The following is a 24,373-nucleotide window of genomic DNA, read 5'->3' as shown; positions in this document are numbered from 1 at the left end:
CCCAGCCTCTTTTAAAAAAACTTGTATGTGGGTATTGTAACCATGCAGCAAACTGCAGCCTGTTCCTTTCTGTCTCCTCCCTTTGGTGGCTACCTCTTTCTGTTCTTCCCTTTGGCCCCAGAATGGGACCAGTGGGGTGGTCAGAGCAGGTCACACAGGGACCCGGAAACCCAAGAAGAGGGTTTTGTACCTAGTAGATGAAAGGAATTATTATCCATCTAAGGTTTATTGTTTAAATTACCATGTTTATTTATGTCAGTCAACACAAAATACTGTAAGACAACTTACAAAAAAAAAAACATTTATCTTCATGTAATATAACTCTTCAGTGAACAGAAGTAGTACCGTTAATGTTTTGGCCTTTTCAAGGTCCAGCCTTGGGTCAAAACAGTATTCAGAGAAATAGCAGATTCTTCTCTACCTTCCCCCAATATACACACAAAGGAAACTCATATTTTCTAGAATCTCATTCTAGTAATAATAAAAAAATCACATGTAGAGGTGAATACTACTGTTGTGTCACCACTATTGCAACTTCCTTGTTGCTATAGATGTTCCCCAGACCCTGGGCTTCAGTCAGGAGCACAGGGGGTACATCTGCCCTTCAGGTATCCAAGGTGATTGTTTAGTAATTCTTTTAGGATAGCTGTGTATTCCCTAAGTGTCTGATTTACCTGAGCTGTTTAGAAACCAGAAAAGAAATGTCTCCAAGCAATCAAATCTATACAGATCTGTTCAGTAGAATTGAAGAAACTTATCGTAGGTTCTGTGCCAACTCAATGGATACATTTGAAGCCTCCATTACATAATGAACTATTCACCTAGTGAAAGGTTTCCCATGACAATTTACTCAAAGGTGATGAACACTGCACAAAAGTACAAGACCTCACCTCTGCTCCAGTAGTTTAAATGCTATTTTAGTCTCACGACATTTTCAAACAAATGATAGTTATCACTTAACGAACCAAATCTTTCCATCATTTCACATAGAAAAAAGAGTCAGTCTCATACTGTGGAGAGAAGAAATAGCTCTGGAGCTGGAATATCTGGATTCTGGACCAGTTCTTCTACTCAGTGTCTGAGGCTTAGCTTCCTTATGAACATCAAATAAATGGTAGCACTCTGTGAAGCAGTACTAATAAGAAATAATATTCTATGGAGTCCATCTCTTCAATCAATCTATGGATCCTTAATTATCCACATGTAATTTGCGAGTAAAATCTTACTCTTTAAAGTAAAGATACAATGCATAGTCACCATATGCAGCTGAAATGTGCAAGTGAAGTTATATAAACGGAAACGAATATGAATAGAAAGCCTATTTTTCATGAGATACTGTACTCTTGCTGTGTTTGCTTTAAAGCCATTTAAAATGTTATTCTGTTTAACCCATGTTCCTTTTGCATTATTGGAGCTCTTTTTGATTAAACTATCTAACCACTTAAAGTAATTTTTAATAAGAAATTAAAACTTTAAAAAAAAAAGAAATTAAAACTTTCATATGACATTTCCAGGGTTTAGATGGCTATGAAACTAAGTAAAATGGATTGAGAAATATGGGAGCAGTATGGTTTGGAAACTCAGGGTAAGGAGGGAACTTGAGTATAGAAATTTCTTCTTCAGATAATTAAAAATAATCTAGACTAGGTATTTTTGTTTTTACTGGTAACTTTCTAATTTATTTTTTAACTTTATAATGTATAAATTACTTCTTCTTTTTATAAAATACTTGTTTGTGTTCCCAACTTTAGGTACACGCAAATCCACAGAAATTATTAACATTTACTATGTTTGGGACGTCTTTAGAAGAATTGTATCCTCACAGTTGAAGTAAAAGTCAGTATCTCATTTTTCATAGATTTTTAAAATAATGCTCCTTTAGGAAAGGGCAGATTTACTAAAAGTTTAGAATTAATTCAGGAGTGTGATTATTTAATATGAGCATATGGAGTTTGTGACTTTGCTGAGACAAAGACTTTAGGTAGCTATATTCCTGCAACAAATGAGATTCTAATTTCAAACATTTTTCAAATGCAAATCAGGCCCCCATGTGTCATTTTGATGATTTTTTGAGGCATTAATGCAACAGAGTTAGTATTCCTCAATGATCCCCAAAGTCACCCCTTTGCTAAGGATATTTCTCTTCCTGATTATTTTGAACCTGCCAACACAGTCTCTAACCTTCATACAGACAATGACTGATCTCCAAATGACCTATTATTATCTTAAAGCAACCTCGTTTTGGAGCAACAAAAAAAGAAAAATTAAATAGTGCATTAACATTTCATATCAGTGAAGCAGACTTTTTCATGCATGAAGTAGTTCTATCCATCTGTGGAAAGGTCCATCTTTTGTTTTTCCCTGTGTTTATAGGTTACATTTTTAAAGGTACTGGTGGAGCCTCTGTATAGTGGATTCGTTCCCTAAAAAAAAAAAAAAAAAAGAAAGAAAGAAAGAAAGAAAGATTCAAATGAAAGTAGATATCTATTATTACATGGTTTTACTATATTTAAATCATTTCTTGTACATTACAAACTAAAGAAGAGAGTCAGGCTCAAGCTTGGAAGCCATTTGAATAATTTTGATTAATGTCATATATCATACTCTTAGCATTTTAAAATTTACACATCTTCATTTAATTTTTTAATACGCAGAACCAGTGCCTTATGTGTATCATAAAAATCTTACCCTGTTTGGAAACACACTAATTTATGGATAGAAAACAAGACTTTGGCTGTTTTACACGCTGCTGTTTTACCAGTGTTGAAAGAAGTGCCTAGCCAACAGCAGGTACTCAGTATTTACTGAATGAATAAATGAACCAATAAGTGCCCCCAACATGAAATATAAAGTAAAAAAAAAAGTAAGAAAAAAAAAAGAGAGAGAGAGAGAGAGAAAAGTGAACATGTAGAAACGTACAAAGATGAATGACCTAGTATCTGCCTTTAAGAGATGTGTTACTGGTGAGAGGCACCACACAAGAGCACTGATAATCTTGCTGAAATGAGATCAAAATTCAGGAGAAACACTGAACTGCTTGGGGGAAGTAAGGAAAGGTCCCTAGGACAGTGAACATCTGCTCCAGATGGTAAAACAATTCGGTGGCATTTGCTTACTAGGGAAGAGCAGTGTGTGAGATGCAGAGTTACAGGGCAGTAGCGTGTGGGTCATGGGGCTCAAGAAGAAGGGCAGGTCCCAAGGCAGGTCAGGCAAGAAGGCTTTGCCTTTGGGGCAGTGCAGAGGAGTTGTGCCAGTCTGGGGAATTCAGCTGTGCCCTTCAGGTTGTAGATGCGTTTCCAGGTGCCATCACCAGGACCAGCAGGACCAAGTCTCTGTAGGTGTTTAAAGAAACACCAAGCTTGATCCTCCAATTTCTCTACTTTGGTTGAATTGTTCCAGCCCGGCTCAAGATGCTTGGAGAGAGTGCAGGTTTCTTCTCTCCCACTTTCTGAGGTTGGCCCCACAGGTATTAATATCAGACAGCCTGGGGTCAAACACAGCCTCCACCACATGACCTCATTTAAGCAATTCCGAGTCGTGGTGTCCTCACTCATAGGAGGCATTACCAAGGTGCCTACCTCATCCATGAAATACTTTAGCAAAGACCCCGGCCCATATTGAGTGCTCAATAAACGCTGCCTCTTCTTATTAGTTCTTATTTATACCTCTTCTCATTTGGAATTTCCTTTTTAAGTTTTTGGAGAGGGTTAGAAAGAATTTTTTCTCCTGGAGCTTTCACATTTAATATTTCCAAGCCTATTTCTGCTTGTAAATGAAGTCTAGGTACCACCAATGATCTTCCAAATCACTAAATCTTATATTTGGTCTCCTTATCCCATGAACTGTAGAGATGTCAGCAAGTTCTAGACGTAGACTTCAAAAACACAATTATATTTGCTTTCCTGAAACGTTTCTCACTGTTCTCAGACGAACTGAATAAAACTGAAAAACATTCCCAGGCATCTCCCACTTGTCACCCTTGGATTTGCTGCAGTATCTTTATTTTGAGGAGGAATCACACGTGCACTTGCTATTTCTGTGTGGCCCAGAGCCAGTGGCCTGACCTCTGACTGAGTAACATGTTACCTTTGTTCATGTGCCTTCAGAGAGAGATGCTATCTCAGTAATGAGGCCAAATAGAAAAGAGGCTCCTTGGTGGTAGAGGATAAGTGAAGTGCTTCTTCTAGTGAAGACAACCTGGATAATTCTGAGGACCCTCCAGTCCTGATTTAGTCCTGCTGCCATAGGAACTTGGAACTGGGGGCACCTGGGTAGCTCAGTGGTTGAGTGTCTGCCTTCAGCTCAAGTCGTGATCCCAGGGTGCAGGGATCGAGTCCCTCATCGGGCTCCCTGCTGAGAGCCTCCTGCTGCCTCTGCCTGTGTCTCTGCCTCTCTCTGTGTATCTCTCATGAATAAATAAAATCTTAAAAAAAAAAAGAACTTGGAATTTGGAGAGTGAGGGGCAAACTGATGTGGTCTTACGTGTGTGTAGAATCTCATTTGGAAACAAAAATCATGTATGAATGCTATTAAGTTTAAAAGATGATAAGCTATTAAGTTTAAGTTGGTTTCAAAAAAAATAAAGGACTCTGCTAAAGTGGAATAATGGCAAAAATAAGTGCAGGCTGGAGATGACAAGTGGAGCATTGTTCCGGAGGAAGAGGGAGTCTTAGGGAAGAGAAAAAAATACTCTGAAAGAGTAAATGGAGTTATGCGCAGGCCCAGCTTAGATCTTTGTAGGACCAGGAACTCTTTTGTGGGCCCCATCCCTTATCATGTCAAACATTAAAATGTGGGGCTTCTAGGTGATTCAGTCAGTCTAGCGTCCAACTCGTGGTTTCAGCTCAGGTCAGGATTGTAATATCGAGCCCCGCATTGGGCTCTGCACTCAGCTCAGAGTCTGCTTGAGATTCTATCCCTTACCCTCCCTCCCCCTCTGCCCCTCTCCTCTTGCTGTCTCTCTCTCTCTCAAATAAATAAGCAAACATATTAAAATGAGCCCACATTCTGCACTAAGTATAATTCATATGCACTATAAAGGAAGTGACTTAAGTTGCAATTTACTGAATACATGATGTTATTTTGTAGACATTTAGTTGAATGTTAATTTTGATTGGGCAGGTCTCTTGCAAAGCTAGTTGTAGGGCCTGGGCATGCTGATACGGGGTGATGGGTGAAGCAAGACCCTACCGTAGTAGGAGGGTAAGGTGGGATTTTAAAGGTGGAGAAAGGGGGGAGGAGCAAGATGGCGGAAGAGCAGGGTCCCCAAATCACCTGTCCCCACCAAATTACCTAGAAAACCTTCCAATCATCCTGAAAATCTATGAATTCGGCCTGAGAATTAAAGAGAGAACACCTGGAATGCAACAGTGAGAAGAGTTCGCGCTTCTATCAAGGTAGGAAGACGGGGAAAAAGAAGTAAAGAAACCTCCGAGGGGGAGGGGCCCCGCGAGGAGCCGGGCTGAGGCCGGGGCGAGTGTCCCCAGGACAGGAGAGCCCCGTCCCGGAGACGCAGGAGCTGCACCGACCTTCCCGGGCGGAAAGGGGCTCGCGGGGAGTTGGAGCAGGACCCAGGAGGGCGGGGATGCCCTCGGGCTCCCGGGGACACTAACAGACACCTGCGCCCCGGGGGAGTGCGCCGAGCTCCCTAAGGGCTGCAGCGCGCGGCGGGACCCGGAGCAGCTCGGGGGGGTTCGGGCGGCGGCTCCGCGGAGGGGGCTGCGAGGCCCCGGGAGCAGCTCGGAGGGGCTCGGGCAGAGGAAGAGGCTCCGTGCGGAGGGGGCTGCGTGGTTCCAGGAGCAGCTCGGAGGGGCTCGGGCGGCGGCTCCGCGTAGGGGGCTGCGTGGCCCGGGAGCGCGAATCCAACAGCGCAGGCCCCGGAGCACAGGGCGCCGGGACACAGCCCAGGATCCCGCCTCCCCCCGGACAGGCAGAGGCCGGGAGGGCCCAGGACAGCGAGGACGCTCCTGCCCCAGCTGAGCAGAGCAGCGGCCCCGCCCCGGAGCCTCCAGGCCCTGCAGACGGAGAGCTCTGGAGTTCCTGCCGGAGCTGAATCCAGGTTTCCAGAGCTGCCCCGCCACTGGGGCTGTTCCTCCTGCGGCCTCACGGGGTAAACAACCCCCACTGAGCCCTGCACCAGGCAGGGGCACAGCAGCTCCCCCAACTGCTAACACCTGAAAATCAGCACAACAGGCCCCTCCCCCAGAACACCAGCTAGACTGACAACTTCCAGGAGAAGCCAAGGGACTTGAAGAACACAGAATCAGAAGATACTCCCCGGTGGTTCCTTTTTTTTTGTTTTGTTTTGTTTTGTTTTGTTTTGTTTTGCTTTTTGATTTGTTTCCTTCCCCCACCCCCTTTTTTTCTCCTTTCTTTTTCTTTCTCTTTTTCTTTTTTTTTTTCCGTTTTTTTTCTTCCCTTTTTTTTCTCTTTCTCTTTTCTTTCCTTCTTTCTCTCCTCTCTTTTTCTCCTTTTCCCAATACAACTTGCTTTTGGCCACTCTGCACTGAGCAAAATGACTAGAAAGAAAACCTCACCTCAAAAGAAAGAATCAGAAACAGTCCTCTCTCCCACAGAGTTACAAAATCTGGATTACAATTCAATGTCAGAAAGCCAATTCAGAAGCACTATTATACAGCTACTGGTGGCTCTAGAAAAAAGCATAAAGGACTCAAGAGACTTCATAACTGCAGAATTTAGAGCTAACCAGGCAGAAATTAAAAATCAATTGAATGAGATGCAATCCAAACTAGAAGTCCTAACGACGAGGGTTAACGAGGTGGAAGAACGAGTGAGTGACATAGAAGACAAGTTGATAGCAAAGAGGGAAACTGAGGAAAAAAGAGACAAACAATTAAAAGACCATGAGGATAGATTAAGGGAAATAAACGACAGCCTGAGAAAGAAAAACCTACGTTTAATTGGGGTTCCCGAGGGCGCCGAAAGGGACAGAGGGCCAGAATATGTATTTGAACAAATTCTAGCTGAAAACTTTCCTAATCTGGGAAGGGAAACAGGCATTCAGATCCAGGAAATAGAGAGATCCCCCCCTAAAATCAATAAAAACCGTTCAACACCTCGACATTTAATTGTGAAGCTTGCAAATTCCAAAGATAAAGAGAAGATCCTTAAAGCAGCAAGAGACAAGAAATCCCTGACTTTTATGGGGAGGAGTATTAGGGTAACAGCAGACCTCTCCACAGAGACCTGGCAGGCCAGAAAGGGCTGGCAGGATATATTCAGGGTCCTAAATGAGAAGAACATGCAACCAAGAATACTTTACCCAGCAAGGCTCTCATTCAAAATGGAAGGAGAGATAAAGAGCTTCCAAGACAGGCAGCAACTGAAAGAATATGTGACCTCCAAACCAGCTCTGCAAGAAATTTTAAGGGGGACTCTTAAAATTCCCCTTTAAGAAGAAGTTCAGTGGAACAGTCCACAAAAACAAGGACTGAATAGATATCATGATGACACTAAACTCATATCTCTCAATAGTAACTCTGAATGTGAACGGGTTTAATGACCCCATCAAAAGACGCAGGGTTTCAGACTGGATAAAAAAGCAGGACCCATCTATTTGCTGTCTACAAGAGACTCATTTTAGACAGAAGGACACCTACAGCCTGAAAATAAAAGGTTGGAGAACCATTTACCATTCGAATGGTCCTCAAAAGAAAGCAGGGGTAGCCATCCTTATATCAGATAAACTAAAATTTACCCCAAAGACTGTAGTGAGAGATGAAGAGGGACACTATATCATACTTAAAGGATCTATTCAACAAGAGGACTTAACAATCCTCAATATATATGCCCCGAATCTGGGAGCTGCCAAATATATCAATCAATTATTAACCAAAGTGAAGAAATACTTAGATAATAATACACTTATACTTGGTGACTTCAATCTAGCGCTTTCTATACTCGATAGGTCTTCTAAGCACAACATCTCCAAAGAAACGAGAGCTTTAAATGATACACTGGACCAGATGGATTTCACAGATATCTACAGAACTTTACATCCAAACTCAACTGAATACACATTCTTCTCAATGGCACATGGAACTTTCTCCAGAATAGACCACATATTGGGTCACAAATCGGGTCTGAACCGATACCAAAAGATTGGGATTGTCCCCTGCATATTCTCAGACCATAATGCCTTGAAATTAGAACTAAATCACAACAAGAAGTTTGGAAGGACCTCAAACACGTGGAGGTTAAGGACCATCCTGCTAAAAGATAAAAGGGTCAACCAGGAAATTAAGGAAGAATTAAAAAGATTCGTGGAAACTAATGAGAATGAAGATACAACCGTTCAAAATCTTTGGGATGCAGCAAAAGCAGTCCTAAGGGGGAAATACATCGCAATACAAGCATCCATTCAAAAACTGGAAAGAACTCAAATACAAAAGCTAACCTTACACATAAAGGAGCTAGAGAAAAAACAGCAAATAGATCCTACACCCAAGAGAAGAAGGGAGTTAATAAAGATTCGAGCAGAACTCAACGAAATCGAGACCAGAAGAACTGTGGAACAGATCAACAAAACCAGGAGTTGGTTCTTTGAAAGAATTAATAAGATAGATAAACCATTAGCCAGCCTTATTAAAAAGAAGAGAGAGAAGACTCAAATTAATAAAATCATGAATGAGAAAGGAGAGATCACTACCAACACCAAGGAAATACAAACGATTTTAAAAACATATTATGAACAGCTATACGCCAATAAATTAGGCAATCTAGAAGAAATGGACGCATTCCTGGAAAGCCACAAACTACCAAAACTGGAACAGGAAGAAATAGAAAACCTGAACAGGCCAATAACCAGGGAGGAAATTGAAGCAGTCATCAAAAACCTCCCAAGGCACAAGAGTCCCGGGCCAGATGGCATCCCAGGGGAATTTTATCAAACATTTAAAGAAGAAACCATACCTATTCTCCTAAAGCTGTTTGGAAAGATAGAAAGAGATGGAGTACTTCCAAATTCGTTCTATGAGGCCAGCATCACCTTAATTCCAAAACCAGACAAAGACCCCACCAAAAAGGAGAATTACAGACCAATATCCCTAATGAACATGGACGCAAAAATTCTCAACAAGATACTGGCCAATAGGATCCAACAATACATTAAGAAAATTATTCACCATGACCAAGTAGGATTTATCCCTGGGACACAAGGCTGGTTCAACACCCGTAAAACAATCAATGTGATTCGTCATATCAGCAAGAGAAAAACCAAGAACCATATGATCCTCTCATTAGATGCAGAGAAAGCATTTGACAAAATACAGCATCCATTCCTGATCAAAACTCTTCAGAGTGTAGGGATAGAGGGAACATTCCTCGACATCTTAAAAGCCATCTATGAAAAGCCCACAGCAAATATCATTCTCAATGGGGAAGCACTGGGAGCCTTTCCCCTAAGATCAGGAACAAGACAGGGATGTCCACTCTCACCACTGCTGTTCAACATAGTACTGGAAGTCCTAGCCTCAGCAATCAGACAACAAAAAGACATTAAAGGCATTCAAATTGGCAAAGAAGAAGTCAAACTCTCCCTCTTCGCCGATGACATGATACTCTACATAGAAAACCCAAAAGTCTCCACCCCAAGATGGCTAGAACTCATACAGCAATTCGGTAGCGTGGCAGGATACAAAATCAATGCCCAGAAATCAGTGGCATTTCTATACACTAACAATGAGAATGAAGAAAGAGAAATTAAGGAGTCAATCCCATTTACAATTGCACCCAAAAGCATAAGATACCTAGGAATAAACCTAACCAAAGAGGTAAAGGATCTATACCCTCAAAACTATAGAGCACTTCTGAAAGAAATTGAGGAAGACACAAAGAGATGGAAAAATATTCCATGCTCATGGATTGGCAGAATTAATATTGTGAAAATGTCAATGTTACCCAGGGCAATATACACGTTTAATGCGATCCCTATCAAAATACCATGGACTTTCTTCAGAGAGTTAGAACAAATTATTTTAAGATTTGTGTGGAATCAGAAAAGACCCCGAATAGCCAGGGGAATTTTAAAAAAGAAAACCATATCTGGGGGCATCACAATGCCAGATTTCAGGTTGTACTACAAAGCTGTGGTCATCAAGACAGTGTGGTACTGGCACAAAAACAGACACATAGATCAGTGGAACAGAATAGAGAATCCAGAAGTGGACCCTGAACTTTATGGGCAACTAATATTCGATAAAGGAGGAAAGACTATCCATTGGAAGAAAGACAGTCTCTTCAATAAATGGTGCTGGGAAAATTGGACATCCACATGCAGAAGAATGAAACTAGACCACTCTCTTGCACCATACACAAAGATAAACTCAAAATGGATGAAAGATCTAAATGTGAGACAAGATTCCATCAAAATCCTAGAGAAGAACACAGGCAACACCCTTTTTGAACTCGGCCACAGTAACTTCTTGCAAGATACATCCACGAAGGCAAAAGAAACAAAAGCAAAAATGAACTATTGGGACTTCATCAAGATAAGAAGCTTTTGCACAGCAAAGGATACAGTCAACAAAACTCAAAGACAACCTACAGAATGGGAGAAGATATTTGCAAATGACATATCAGATAAAGGGCTAGTTTCCAAGATCTATAAAGAACTTATCAAACTCAACACCAAAGAAACAAACAATCCAATCATGAAATGGGCAAAAGACATGAAGAGAAATCTCACAGAGGAAGACATAGACATGGCCAACATGCACATGAGAAAATGCTCTGCATCACTTGCCATCAGGGAAATACAAATCAAAACCACAATGAGATACCACCTCACACCAGTGAGAATGGGGAAAATTAACAAGGCAGGAAACAACAAATGTTGGAGAGGATGCGGAGAAAAGGGAACCCTCATACACTGTTGGTGGGAATGTGAACTGGTGCAGCCACTCTGGAAAACTGTGTGGAGGTTCCTCAAACAGTTAAAAATATACCTGCCCTACGACCCAGCAATTGCACTGTTGGGGATTTACCCCAAAGATACAAATGCAATGAAACGCCGGGACACCTGCACCCCGATGTTTCTAGCAGCAATGGCCACGATAGCCAAACTGTGGAAGGAGCCTCGGTGTCCAACGAAAGATGAGTGGATAAAGAAGATGTGGTTTATGTATACAATGGAATATTCCTCAGCTATTAGAAATGACAAATACCCACCATTTGCTTCAACGTGGATGGAACTGGAGGGTATTATGCTGAGTGAAGTAAGCCAGTCGGAGAAGGACAAACATTATATGTTCTCATTCATTTGGGGAATATAAATAATAGTGAAAAGGAATATAAGGGAAGGGGGAAGAAATGTGTGGGAAATATCAGAAAGGGAGACAGAACGTAAAGACTGCTAACTCTGGGAAACGAACTAGGGGTGGTAGAAGGGGAGGAGGGCGGGGGGTGGGAGTGAATGGGTGACGGGCACTGGGGGTTATTCTGTATGTTAGTAAATTGAACACCAATAAAAAATAAATTAAAAAAAAATAAAGGTGGAGAAAGAGCGAGTATGTTTTGCTGGGAGGCAGTCCTGTTTCTTGCCCTCAGCTGATAATCTGAACTCAGGAAAAGGTTTTGTTGTCAGGAAAAAGAGTGGCAATGTCTAGTACTGCCTCCTCTAGTGCCATGTGGGTAGCAACTTCTCTACAGAGGATTTCTAGCTGAGACACAGGCTTGGGTCTCCATTTCAGATAGGTCTGAATTCTTTCACTATTTAGACAAGGTTGGGTTTCACCCCAAAATCTGAGGTGACCAGACTGATTTCCCCAGGAGTCTGGGGGGTGCTAATTTAGGCTGCAGAATCTGTAAAGGCAAAGGCACACTTTTGGAGCTTGAAAAGTGGTAATAAGAAAGTTCTCTGTCATGACCCACAGCTCTCTTAATGATTGCCTAACTGCCAAATGCAGGCCTGATTTGCTTAGCACAGTACAAAATCAATCCATGACTGCAAGAAATGTCAGACTGAACATTTTTTGCCTCTAGTTAATGACTTGTCATCCTAGAAAAAATGTCTAATCAAAGATGAATTTAAATATCTCCCCTTTGTGTTTTCATAAAGAATATGGATGGTGAGGTTATTTTTAAAAGTATGATAAAAGGTAACCTTTCTTTATGTCTGTGATGAAATGTTTCAAGAGGCAAGAAACAAAGCGCTTTCTTGTCCTGAGCTCTGTCACCTTTGGAGTCCGATAGAGGCCTATGGGTCAGGAGAGTCAACTACCCCATCAACTCTGGAGGTCCCCTGGGGTTTGAAGACCAGCCAAATTCAGTTCTTCAAGAAGAAACAGGTTTTAGATTTCAAATGGAACCAAAATGAGAACCCCAAAAGGATGTACTGAGTAACATTTTATTTCAATAGGATGTGTTAGTGAAATTTGAATAGAATTATTTGAATTAAACCTCGTTTACATCCAAGTGAATAATTATTACTCAGTTATTATCTAGTCAAGAACATCAAATATTTGTTATTCAAAGAAACTCGATTTAGCAAGGGAATAATATTTTTCATTTATGATTTTATCTGTTTAGTGCATATTTTTGTTCCATTTTAGATGAAGAAACAGTAAAAATTCAGCATTTGAATTTTAGTCATATTCTACATCCTGAGGGAAAACAATGCATGTTTTAGGGAAATTAACTGTTAATTAAAATGTTATTTTAAAGATATTAATCATTTGTCAGTATTCATGCCTTTGTGTGAGAACATTAAAATGTGCTAGTTAGTAGATACACATCACATAATTGTCCAAGTACTTGTTTGCAGGACACCTGCTTATTATTTCTAGAAAGGTCAAGACTGTTCTTAGAAGGGACTGCAATAAGGTTTTCAGCTCCACCATGGACCAATCCTTTGGGAAGTCTCGTAATTTCTCTGAGTCTCAATTTCCTTACATTGAGAATGGGATTATTCCAACTGCTTCACAGGGATGGCATTGTTCAACCAACCATTGCTATGTGTTGTGTTAACTTAACCATATTCTTTTGACTGATTGCCCTTTTTACCATTGCCAAGCATTTGCTTGACAGTTGGTAGAAGTTAAAAACATCTATGACCAGGGGATCAGGTGAAGTTAACTGACCCAACACTTTAGCCTCATAATACTATGTTCTAAGTCACCCAACTAACGTCTCAGGTTACGTTTTACCTGTTAGGAATGGATAAATTATATCCTCATTGCAAATCCAAATTTACTTTCCTAGAGGGCTTTATTTAATTATGAAAAATTCATTCATACACAAAAGAAGAGGAAAGCTGTATAACAAATCTCTATAGACCCATCACTTGGATTCAATGATTATCAAGATTTTGCTGCACTCACTTTACGATTCCCCTCTCTCTTTTGGCTGAATTATTTCAAAGCAAACCAAACCTTCAATTTTCCTTTCACTCCAAAATATGGATATTTTGTAGCAAAGTCATCCTGCCATTATCCTACCTAGTCAAATTAATCATAATTCCTTGCTATCATTCTAATATTTACTCTATATTATCCTTTTTCCAGTTGTCCAAGAAATATATTTTTACAGCTAGACTGTTCAAATCAGGATCAAAACAAGATCCATGCATTGAATTTGCTTGCTGTGTCTAAAGACATTTTTAGCAGGAAGATGAAGTAGATGAAAATTTCATTGTCCATTGCCCTGCACCACATGTTAGAGTTACTTCAAAATAATGGCATAAGATATTGACATCTCTCATCAGGATAAATTTATCCAAAACATAAATTCCATTTGCTTTAAGAAATGAATATTTTACTATATACTTAGAGAAAAAAGTGTTAACATCAATTTATTTGGGCAGATGAACCCAAAGGAGCATTGTGTTTGTCTGTATATTCTCCAGTGAAATCACTGTTTTTAGAATCAGCAATGTAAGATAATTGCTATTAGATAGCTGGGCACACCATTAGGGATAGAAAGATGAAATTAAAACCATGAAATTGTTTCTATGGCCCTCTAGAAATGTAATTATCTGCCCTGTAGAAAAGAAACACAGAAAATTGGAGTCCTGTGTTTGTCTACTGTGAGGAGGAGACACATAAATTATATCTATCGAGTACGCATATTTGAAAGTTGACACTTTTTTGGTATTTTTCAGGTATGTGTTTAAAATTTGTTATTCAGAAGAACAAACTGGATGGTATTTAAAAAGTCTCAATTTGGCACTGTAACCTATTATAAGTAATGAGTAGTTCTATGGAAATTGGCATGAACTGTCATATTAGTCATGAACGTTATTCCGTTGCCTATAACACAACCAGCTTATGGAAGTGTTTAGATATAACACCTATGCTTTATCAAATGGGGTCTGAATGATCCTCCTGATGATGAAGATTAAATGTATTTCCTTGATGTCCCTATACAGCTACACTTCAGAGTAGAGGAAATTCCTACTGCACTGAGAGACACTGTATATGCGATGAGCACTGTCTAGGCCCCAGAAAATGGACAGAGGTTCCTTTGTCCCCAAAGCAGATAATAAATCAAAGCTGTTAGGGACACAGTGAGAGGAGTAGGGAAAGAACATGACATTCTCACTCTCTTTTAGAGCAGAAGAAGACATCCGTCGCTTCCACAAGTCACTTTCTCCCCTGGACAAGGAACAGCCCTTGTGTTTACATACCGTTTGCCACTTGGCCTTTGACCGTTCTGCTTCAAATTTGGCAACTTCTTTACGATCATGAAATGACACCAACAGCTTCCAAATGCACAGCAGGACAACCCCAATGAGAAGAATGGCCAGTGAAACCCCCAACATAATCATGGGAATGTTTGGGGGCTTTGGACAGTCTGTGGAAAAAAAGAAAATTACATTAGGAAGAGGTATAATTGGGGTATCTGGGCAGCTCAAACAGTTGAGTATCTGGCTCTTGGTCTTAGCTCAGGTCTCAATCTCAGGGTCATGAGTTCAAGCCCTGTGTTGGGCTTCAAGCTGGGCATGGAGCCAACTTAAGAAAAAGAAAAGGATGGTGTAATAAATATTGTGATGTAGAGAAAACAGTTCTCATTAAATTTTTCAACCATAGTTTTTCCAGTAGAAGGAAAATAGTAACACGTTTTATTTTGCTGAATTAAAAGAAAAATGAGTTCCTTGTTGAAGGAGATAGTCCTGTATAGTAGAACAAAAGTTGGAGTTTGGTTATTTAAAGCAAATGGATATATACTTGAATGGCTGACTCAAAAAGAGTTGCAATCCCAAGAATGAAAATTAATACACACAGAATATATATATAGGATCATGAAAAAAGACTAGTTTAATTACTAAAAACGATCTCTTTTGGGTACATGATAGAATAGAAATGAAATTTGTGAATATGCTCATTTACACACACACACACAATATTAGTTTTTCATGGATTTCCTTGAAACATGAACTGCCCGGGAGATTATATTCAAACTGCTATGAAACCCACCCCTTGAGAAGTTTACTACGTGCTTTGTTTTTTGTTTTGTTTTGTTTTGTTTTAAGCAGATGGAGGACAATGATGGCTTTTAGTTTTATTTAACATGAATGCAGTGCTCTGGTGTCCTGGATAGTTCCTGGACTGGGGTCAGGAGAGGTGGGTTCAATTCCCATCCGATGCACAGTAGCTGTCTGATATACATCAAGTCCCATGATTTCTCTGAGCCCCAGGATCCTTATCCATCAGACAAAGGTGTGGCACTCCAGCATTCCCTTAACTTCCCTGAGGATAAGATTGAGCTCAGGTGCTCATGCTTATTAAACTCCCAGCTTCCTAGATCCCTCCCCAGAGATTCTGATTCAGTGGGTCTTAGATGGAGCCACGGATTTTTTTTATTATTAAAAATATACCAAGTGATGCTTATCTTCAGGGAAGTTTGGGGAACTAGATGTATCGTCCCTTCAACTTGAACATTCTATTATTTTGACTCTATTGATGATATTAATATAATTTCACAATTATACAGTGCTTTCCTTCACTGACAGCAGAATGACTAATAATTCTTGCAATATGCCTGGGAGACGATACATTTCTTAATGAAACATTATAATTAAGCTCTCCCCTTGCTTTCATGAGAAAAAAAAAATCCCACATAAAAATTATCATTAAATATCTGCCTCCCTCTGCAAGAAGTGAGGCAAATCTGTGGTATCTGGGGAGGAAATGAATCATGCTTAGTTTATCCTAACTCTTATTGCTTTTAGATATTTAATAAGGAGAGTTATACACACAGGTCTAGTCATGCTGCTTTCAAGGTAAGAATCTGTAAGTGATCTGAATTTGAGCAGGACTAATGACCGCACAACAGCATGATGCCTGGCCTCACACACTTTTGTTCTTTGGATAAAAAAAAAAAACCATGTAAGGAGATTATGCAGAAATAAGTAAAAGGAGCTAATGAAATAGTTACTATAGTATGAAGATCTAAAGACTGTTTCCAGCATAGCAAATGAACCATGGTTTCTTCTAAGGTGGTAGCAACAGTCCTGCAAAGAAAGTGGCAGCTCTGTGTCAGGGAGAATATGTGCTGGCTACATCTTTGACTACAAAATGTCTGGGGTGGGGCGTAGCATGTTCTTGCAGGAAGCAAGATGAAGCTTGCTAAGACCCTGCAGCCAGACTGTGAATTAGGAGGACGCTCCAGTAGAGAATAAATAAAGAAGGAACAGGCATGGCCCAGCAGAGATCATTTTTTAAGAACTTAGAGTATTATACGTTGGGAATACGTATTACGTGAGAAATTATGTGTTTCTCAAGAAAAGATTTTGGCCCAAGTACCAGAGCAGGTTATTATACAATAGAAATGTCCACTGTTTATACTCTCTTTGGTATTTCCTGAGATGCTCAGACTGATGGCAGTGGAGAGAAGGTGGGACAAGAGGGCCATCGTCATCACTGTGTGCAGCGTTGCCTGTGGAGTCCTGGCCAGTGCCAGCTAGTTCTTTTTTTTTTTTTTAAGATTGTATTTATTTATTAATGAGGGGGAGAGACAGAGAGAGAGAGAGAGAGAGAGAGAGAGAGGCAGAGACACAGGCAGAGGGAGAAGCAGGCTCCACACAGGGAGCCCAACGTAGGACTCGATCCCAGGTCTCCAGGATCAGGCCCTGAGCTGAAGGTGGCGCTAAACTGCTGAGCCACCCAGGGATCCCTAGTGCCAGCTAGTTCTAAGGTCCTGGGTCCCCAGGGCTGCCAACCTGCTAGCTCTGTCACACGCAGCTCTTGAGCACAGAAATGTGACTTTCCTGAATTAGGTCGTGTGTATGTGTAAAATACTTATTGATTGTGAAGACTTAGTATAGAAAAGCATCTCAATGGTTTGTGTATTGATTACATGCTAAATGAGAATATTTTGGATAGAATGGATTGAAGAAAACATAACTAAAATCCATTTCACCAGATTTCTACTTTTTAGTGCAGCTACTTGAAAATGTAAAGTTACATATGTGGTTTGCATAACATTTCTATTGGTGCTGATCTAACATATTTTTGGGAGCCCGGTATTTATTATGATCCTGCAGCCAGTGGGAGGCAGTATAGCACAGTAATTAAGAGCTTGAGCTCTAAGCCAGACCTCCTGAATTCCCCAACCAGCACTGGTATTTAATTACTGCAAGACCTAACTAATTTTTTTAACTTCCTTTTTATCTCAATTTCCTTATCTGTAAAATGGAAAGAATAGCAATACTTGCTTTACACGGTTGTTATATGGAGGAGGCTAAAAGAATTAATGCGTGTAAAACATATAGAATGATACCTGGCATATGGCATTAGTAAAGGCTCAATAAATGTGAGCTGCCATTATTATCACAAATTACAACAAATATACTCTTCCTCCTTTTCTATCCTCAAGACTTCAAGGGCTGGAACCTCTATGTTGGGGCCTGTGGGTGTAATATCAACATCCACATCTCTGTTAGGAAGGCTCCTAACTATCATTCCTTGACTGTGGCTCTTATGAATGTGGCTCTTATCTCTGAAAATTCTTCCAGATTTAAGAAAAAAAGATGAGCAAAGCTCTCCCTACATCCACACATACCCTGATGGTGACTGTTCACTTGGTTTCTTTTTAAATTTGTTTGTAGGACTGTGGGTCTCCTTAGCCTTCACCTTCTCCTTTCTACCCTTGCCTCTGACATGCTGTCCTGCAATCCTCTGATCTTAGTGCTGTGAGAGGGTCTACTGATTCTAGGACAGGCTCTGTCCTCGGGGCCCCTCAAAAGCTTGGGGCCTACCTAGGAACATGAATATTTGCCAGGGAGAAGCATCCTTGGAGCTGTCATGTGACTCCTGTTTAGTCTCAGGAAGGTCATTTCCCCCTGACTTTTCCCTACTACAAAAGCACAAGGAGAATAAAAAGCCCTAATAAAAAGTCATCAGGGAGTCTGAGTACTTTCAGAAGGATGGCATGTTTATGTGCCACTTAGATTGTGTGGAAGCACCAAAACAAGCAAGCAAGCAAATGAACAAAAAACAACCAATAGTTCAGTAACAAGGAGGCTCTTATGAAGCAAAGGCATGTTTCTCTCTCATACATACACATACAAAATAAAAATGAAAATAAAAATAACCAGATCCCAAAGCCCCTGAATTAAAAACAATTTTGGAAGTTCATTTTTGTTGTGTGGAACTCATTTTTCCAATGGAATCAATATTAAAAGGACTGGCTTTGATTTCAGAACTCCCTACGGCAGCCCTGGGGACTCAGCGATTTAGTGCCACCTTCGGCCCGGGCGTGATCCTGGAGACCCCGGATCAAGACCCACGTCAGGCTCCCTGCATAGAGCCTGCTTCTCCCTCTGCCTGTCTCTGCCTCTCTCTCTCTCTCTCTCTGTCTCTCATGGAAAAGTAAATAAAATCTTAAAAAAAAAAAAAAAAGAGAGAACTCGCTAAAGCTACCACCACAGTCACAAAAACAGAGGGTTGCGGGGTATAGTGCCAAGATTCTGACTTTATAAAACGCATAATGAAGAGGCAGGTTTTTCTGTACTAGGTATTTCTTCCTTGCACAGCAAGATTTGCTTTAAGTTCCCTTAACTAATGGCCTCTATAAACCATTTTTGCATTTCAAAGAAGTCGATTTATATGAGATTTTCAAGAGCAAGTCCCAGGTACATTCTGGCAACCTGAGCTTCAAGACCAAGGTCGCAATCATACCCTGGTAACCTGTATTGTGCTGACTTCTACCTCTCCTCGACCCCCCATTCTGCAATGTGGTAGTTTTCTAATCATGTTTTCTTGGTTGGTTTATAATGTCTTGAACTTACATTTTTGGTTTCTTTGGTTTTTACACTCTTTAGTGATGGCACTTTGATACTCTTGGCTTCAGATTCAGGATTTAATATTTTGTTGGCACATTGATAAGCAAGCACACACAAAAAACACATCTGTCTGTTAGCCTGCCCTTGCTGCTGTTGTCTGGGACAGAACTTAGGCCTCAAGGTTTTGGGGGGAGGAGGCGGAGGTTGCAGGCAGGGTCTGGAGAGATCTGATTTAATGCAGCTGTCATTTCTGCCAGAAAGATTTAGGAACATATCATTAATTGAAGACAGAAAAGGTGAGGCACCTGTGAATAGCTAAGACTGCAGCCAGGGAGGTCTTGAGCCATCTGTAGCAGAGTAGTATTAAAATGCAGAGTCTTGGGCCACACTTCGCACCTGCTGACTCAGGATGCAGGCATTTTAACAAGCTCCCCAGGTGAGTCCGATACTCACTAAAATTTAAAACCTCTCAACAGCAGTACCTTTTCCACTATTCTCTTTTCTACCTACTATAAACTTCTCTCTCCCCTTTACTGAAGATGAGATTTTTATTTGAGAGCTTCCCAAGTGCCAAGCAAACTCCATGAGTTGGTATGGATGAAAACCCACCAAAGCAATGGACTCTTTGACTTCCTGTATGGATTACTTCCTTCTTCACCTGCTGCTTCATGTCTTTTCTGACTCAATGGTCCATTACTGTAGGTTATGAACTGGCACATGTTTTATATACATTATTCTATTTAATCCTTGAGTGAACCCTTAGAAGAAGGTAGTATTATTTTTTTCCATTTTACAGAGGAGGAAATAGACTCAGAGGCAAGTATCTTACAGAATGTCAAGCAGCTATTAAGTAGTAGAATAGCCTTTCCTATGGATATACCTTCTGCTTATATTAGATTTAATCAGTCCACCTTTCTACAAAACATCCACCAGCTTTTGGTACAAATATACTCATCTTGTTATGTGGGCTAAGGAAGAGACATTGAAACACATCAAACCTTTCAACAGGTATGTTTCAATCGTTGGGAAAGTAGAAGCCCTCTATCAAAATTCTGGAAAAGTCTTTCCTGGAAACCTACCCAAAACCTCTTTCTGGTTCTTTCCTCCTCTCCTATGCAGTAGTACCACTTACCGTTGACAATGGAAGGCATACCACCCACCTTTCTCATTGATGCTGTGAATGATGGTTTTCCCTTCATTATCTGTAGATATTAGGAATGTAATAAGACATTCATTTTCTCCTTGCAGAGAACAGGGAACAGAACTATCCTTTGAAAAATCTGCAGATAAAGGAGTCATTCATTAGATTAAATGAGATTCCAAAAGAGATTAGTTTATTTTTAAAGCAAAGTGGTATTAAGTTTTAATATGCAAATAGGAACTTCAACACTGCAGAATAGAAATAGAAAAGACATAGGATTTTTTCCCACCACCTGAAGTTTTAGTTTCTATTCAGGTTCCAGAAGAACAGTTCCAGGTGTGGTCAATCAGGACTGACCATCTAATGCACTTATCAAACTGATGGGGGCAGGATTTCAATAGTGAAAGTACTTGAAGGCAGGTATACCTTGTTGTTTTGGGAGTAGAATGGCTCTGATTGTGGTAATGAGGGGGCTGTATGTTCCTCTTGGCTGAGAGCATCTGGGAGAAAGCCTAGATTACATTTCAGAAAAAGACTACACAGCCCAAAATGATACTGATACTTCTAAGGGGGCCTTTCCCACAGTCAAGATTGTTGGCCATGTATTGTCACAAAAGTAAATATCAATTAATATCAGGAAATGGACATTGAAGTGTTATGCACTCGGGGACTAATAGGATGAAAGTAAACCCCAGATTAAAAGGAACTCATTTGACAGTTTGCCTCCCATTCAGTATAGACTCTTTGTTAATAAACAAAACAAAACAAAACAACATAATCCAGTTTTCCTCAAATCTTTTTCAAATAGAAATGTTTTCTTATTGAGCTCATTCAAGAGGCAGAAAATGAATGCCACCAAAGAAACTGAAAATATAGTAAAATAGTCAATCCAAGACATTAATACTATTTATCAGAATTTTTAGTGGTCTGGTACCTCTGCCAAAATTATCTAGCCTTTTTCCAATTAAAAAGAAGCAAACTTGCTTAAAATTCTCCTATCTTCTAAATTGGAGACTTTGTAATGATACTGTTACAAACGCTTTTTTTGGAAACCATTTTTTTTTTCAGAAACCTGTAAATAGAACAACTATTTGCTTTTAACCTAAAATTTTGACATATGATCGAATATTACTGTATTACAACACAGTGGGTCAGAATATTGAAACTGGGACTGTCCCAGATAATCTTGGACATACTCTTGCTAGACCTATACCTTTCCTCATGAGCTTAAAAATAAAACAGTTTTAATAAAACAGAATCTATATGTATTCCTTTGAGTCTAACAAAGAAAAAGTAAATAATATGCTATTTTTTGTTCAACAATGCCATAGCCACAGAAAGAAAAGCATTAAGTTGTTTTTGCATTTAATTTATAAGATAAAAACCTCATGTCAGTGTCTGCGAGAAGAATGTCTGTATTATCTATGAAAAAAGGGACTTGTAAAACATTTAGCATTATGGATAGGATTTCAGATGATAGACTTAAGTGAAGAAATTGCTTTGGAATCCATTAGAGGCTTCTATTTACATAGGAATATTAGGAAATCTAATTCTAAATCATTCTTACCTGGTCATTCCCAAATATTTATGAACATCTAAACCATCTGGGATTTTTTTCAAATAAGGATTCCGGGGGCCATCCTGGGTATCTCATTTGAGAGGGCAGTGGTATGCACAGGAGCTTGTATTTTAGTGAGCTGTTTAACAGTACTTTTAATAAGGTGTCCTGATTATGACATTTGGGACCTCTGGGCAATAGTTGATTGGTGATATTCGTGTTATTTCGTGTGTTATGTCCTGCAATAACATTACATATATAACTCACACTTTGGTATTTTTAGATGGCCTTTACCACATGTCCTCCTACCACTCCAGTGGACTAGGATTCATGAAGTCTTGGAGAATATGCTTTTTCTTGTTAGAGTTTTTTTCCCTCCTTCGTCCTCTCTGCCATGACAGTGCACACCCACCCTGTTCCCCTTAAGTAACTTACTGGAACATTTTATTCTCAGGTAGAAAATATGTAGATAGCTTATAATACTCCTTCCAGTAATACTAATCCTGCTTTTTTATTTTCTTTTAAATAGCTACACTGAAGTACAGAGAGGCTTAATTTACTTCACTGGGATTATTTAAATTTTAATGGAACTGTTAATATGACCTTTGAGTCATGACTTCCTTCTTGCTTTAATTACTTCACCACTCCTTTCCATGATGGTTATGACTCTAGATTTAGCCAGTTTTGTAGTGTTTGGGTATTAAAATGGCATTATTGAATGTGCAATGAAAGGGTCCAGCTTGGGCTGGAGATTTGCATAATTAGCTGCTAAGGTTTTCTTTTGTTGTTCATTAAGAAATGGACCTTTCTTTTTTCCCCTCTTTATGAGTGCCAGCAGTGCTGCCCTAGAATAATAGAGTGAGAATAAGATCTCAGGCATTCCATGAAATAATACTTCAAAAAGGGAGAAATGTGAGAATGGAGGTTGGGAGGCGGGTATCTGGGAAGGTCCAGGAAGGATACAGAAATATAAACCACGCGCCCCACTGAATTATGACAACTATGTGTTTAAGACCTGTGCTCTGGGGATGAGTCAGGAATTCTCAGGCTTTCCCAAGGAAAAGAAACGGGCTCTGTGGTCAAGTAAGTTTGGGAATCCTTCCTCATTCTAATTCCTCCTTTTGCTTCTGAAAATTCACAATGCACACTTAATGTAATGGGCATTTTCCAAGAATCCGGTGAAATAAACAAAAAGCGTAGCTTCCCATGTTCAAAATTTATATGACCATGGGTGCTATTTTCCATTTAACACTTTCAGAACTAGTGTCCCAGAGAACACACTTTGAGTAATGATGCTCTGAGTACATGAATGTTGGGGTAAATAAAAAAATGACCTTCAGGATGAGTAAAGTTTGACCACATGTCTTTAGAAATGCCCACACAAGTCCCCACCGCACATCTGAGGAACATTGTCTTTGGGTGATAGTTATGCTATTTTCCTTTACTCTCCATGTCCTTGTTGGGGGAGAGATGAGCTGATAAAAGACCCGATTCAAGAGCAAATATGTGGTGACAATTTCAAGGTGATGTGATCAATGACATAACTAAGTGGGTGAGTAACTTGAAATAGAACTTATAGAAAGTGTCATTAGAAAAGTGACTTTTTAATTCCTAGGCTGACAAATATATTTTTTCTCTCAAATTCAACAAAGGTTAGTCCTTTAAATGGTATTAGAAATCCAGTTATTATTGTGTTTCTGAGTTAGAAATGGTTGTATTCCCCTATTTTGAAGATAATTTACCCAATTACACAAAAAGAAAAATGCAAATGTTTAAAAAATATTGCTCTCAGATCCAAGCATTTATGATAATCTACTTAGAAAACTGTGTATTTAAATATAGTAACTCTCTGTTCATGACTGACACGTTTCCAAGGTTTACTCCTTTTCCCCACAGCACATTAGATTTCCTATGCTGCCTCTGAATGGAGTTCTAGTAATTTGCAGGGCATTTTCTGCAATTTTTAGCCATTTCTTAGAAACGCTTGGTAAATATCTCAACTGTTTGCCGTGAAATGAAGCTTGAGGATATGCCTTGACTTTGAACTAGTTACTAATGTGGAATAGTCCACAGATGCTACTTTCCTTAGTGCTTTTACCGCATCCTACTTTCAGTATTAGTGTAAGGTACACACCATTTTGTCCAATTTATGTTATTTGGCATATTTATCTTTAGTCACCAGAAAAGTACAGACAAGGGGTTTTACGAGCACTAATCATGCTCCTCCATACGGGGTCATTCAACTGTGCACAGTCAGAAATATCAATTTTGAAACAATGTAGGTAATTTTCAAAACAATATAAATGCCACTAACTTATTCCACTTCAGAAATGGATTAATTTCTCTATTCTATTTGTTTCTTCAAGATACATATCCTAGAGTGTCATAAATTGTCTTAGTTATTGCGCTTTGCCTGAGATACATCTTGGTCACG

The 24,373-nt window shown here is 39.8% G+C and overlaps 1 protein-coding gene across 8 annotated transcripts in view; it reads right to left on the bottom strand.

Moving 5' to 3' along the window:
* Positions 1-224: 224 nt before the first annotated feature.
* ITGB6 (integrin subunit beta 6) overlaps positions 225-24,373 on the bottom strand; it is a 134,785-nt gene continuing 110,636 nt past the window's right edge. For all 8 annotated transcript variants that reach the window (XM_072811132.1, XM_072811133.1, XM_072811134.1 and 5 more), the window contains 3 exons: positions 20,401-20,520; positions 14,642-14,808; positions 225-2,423 (listed from right to left, as the gene is read on the bottom strand). In XM_072811132.1, coding sequence (XP_072667233.1) covers positions 2,325-2,423; positions 14,642-14,808; positions 20,401-20,520 — 386 coding nt within the window. In that variant the 3' untranslated portion in view covers positions 225-2,324. The remainder of the gene's footprint in view (positions 2,424-14,641; positions 14,809-20,400; positions 20,521-24,373) is intronic.

The sequence above is a fragment of the Canis lupus genome, chromosome 34, assembly GCF_048164855.1.
Source record: "Canis lupus baileyi chromosome 34, mCanLup2.hap1, whole genome shotgun sequence".
NCBI lineage: Eukaryota > Metazoa > Chordata > Mammalia > Carnivora > Canidae > Canis > Canis lupus.
Note: the sequence above shows the minus strand (reverse complement) of the source record. Positions and strands in the feature narration are given on the sequence as shown.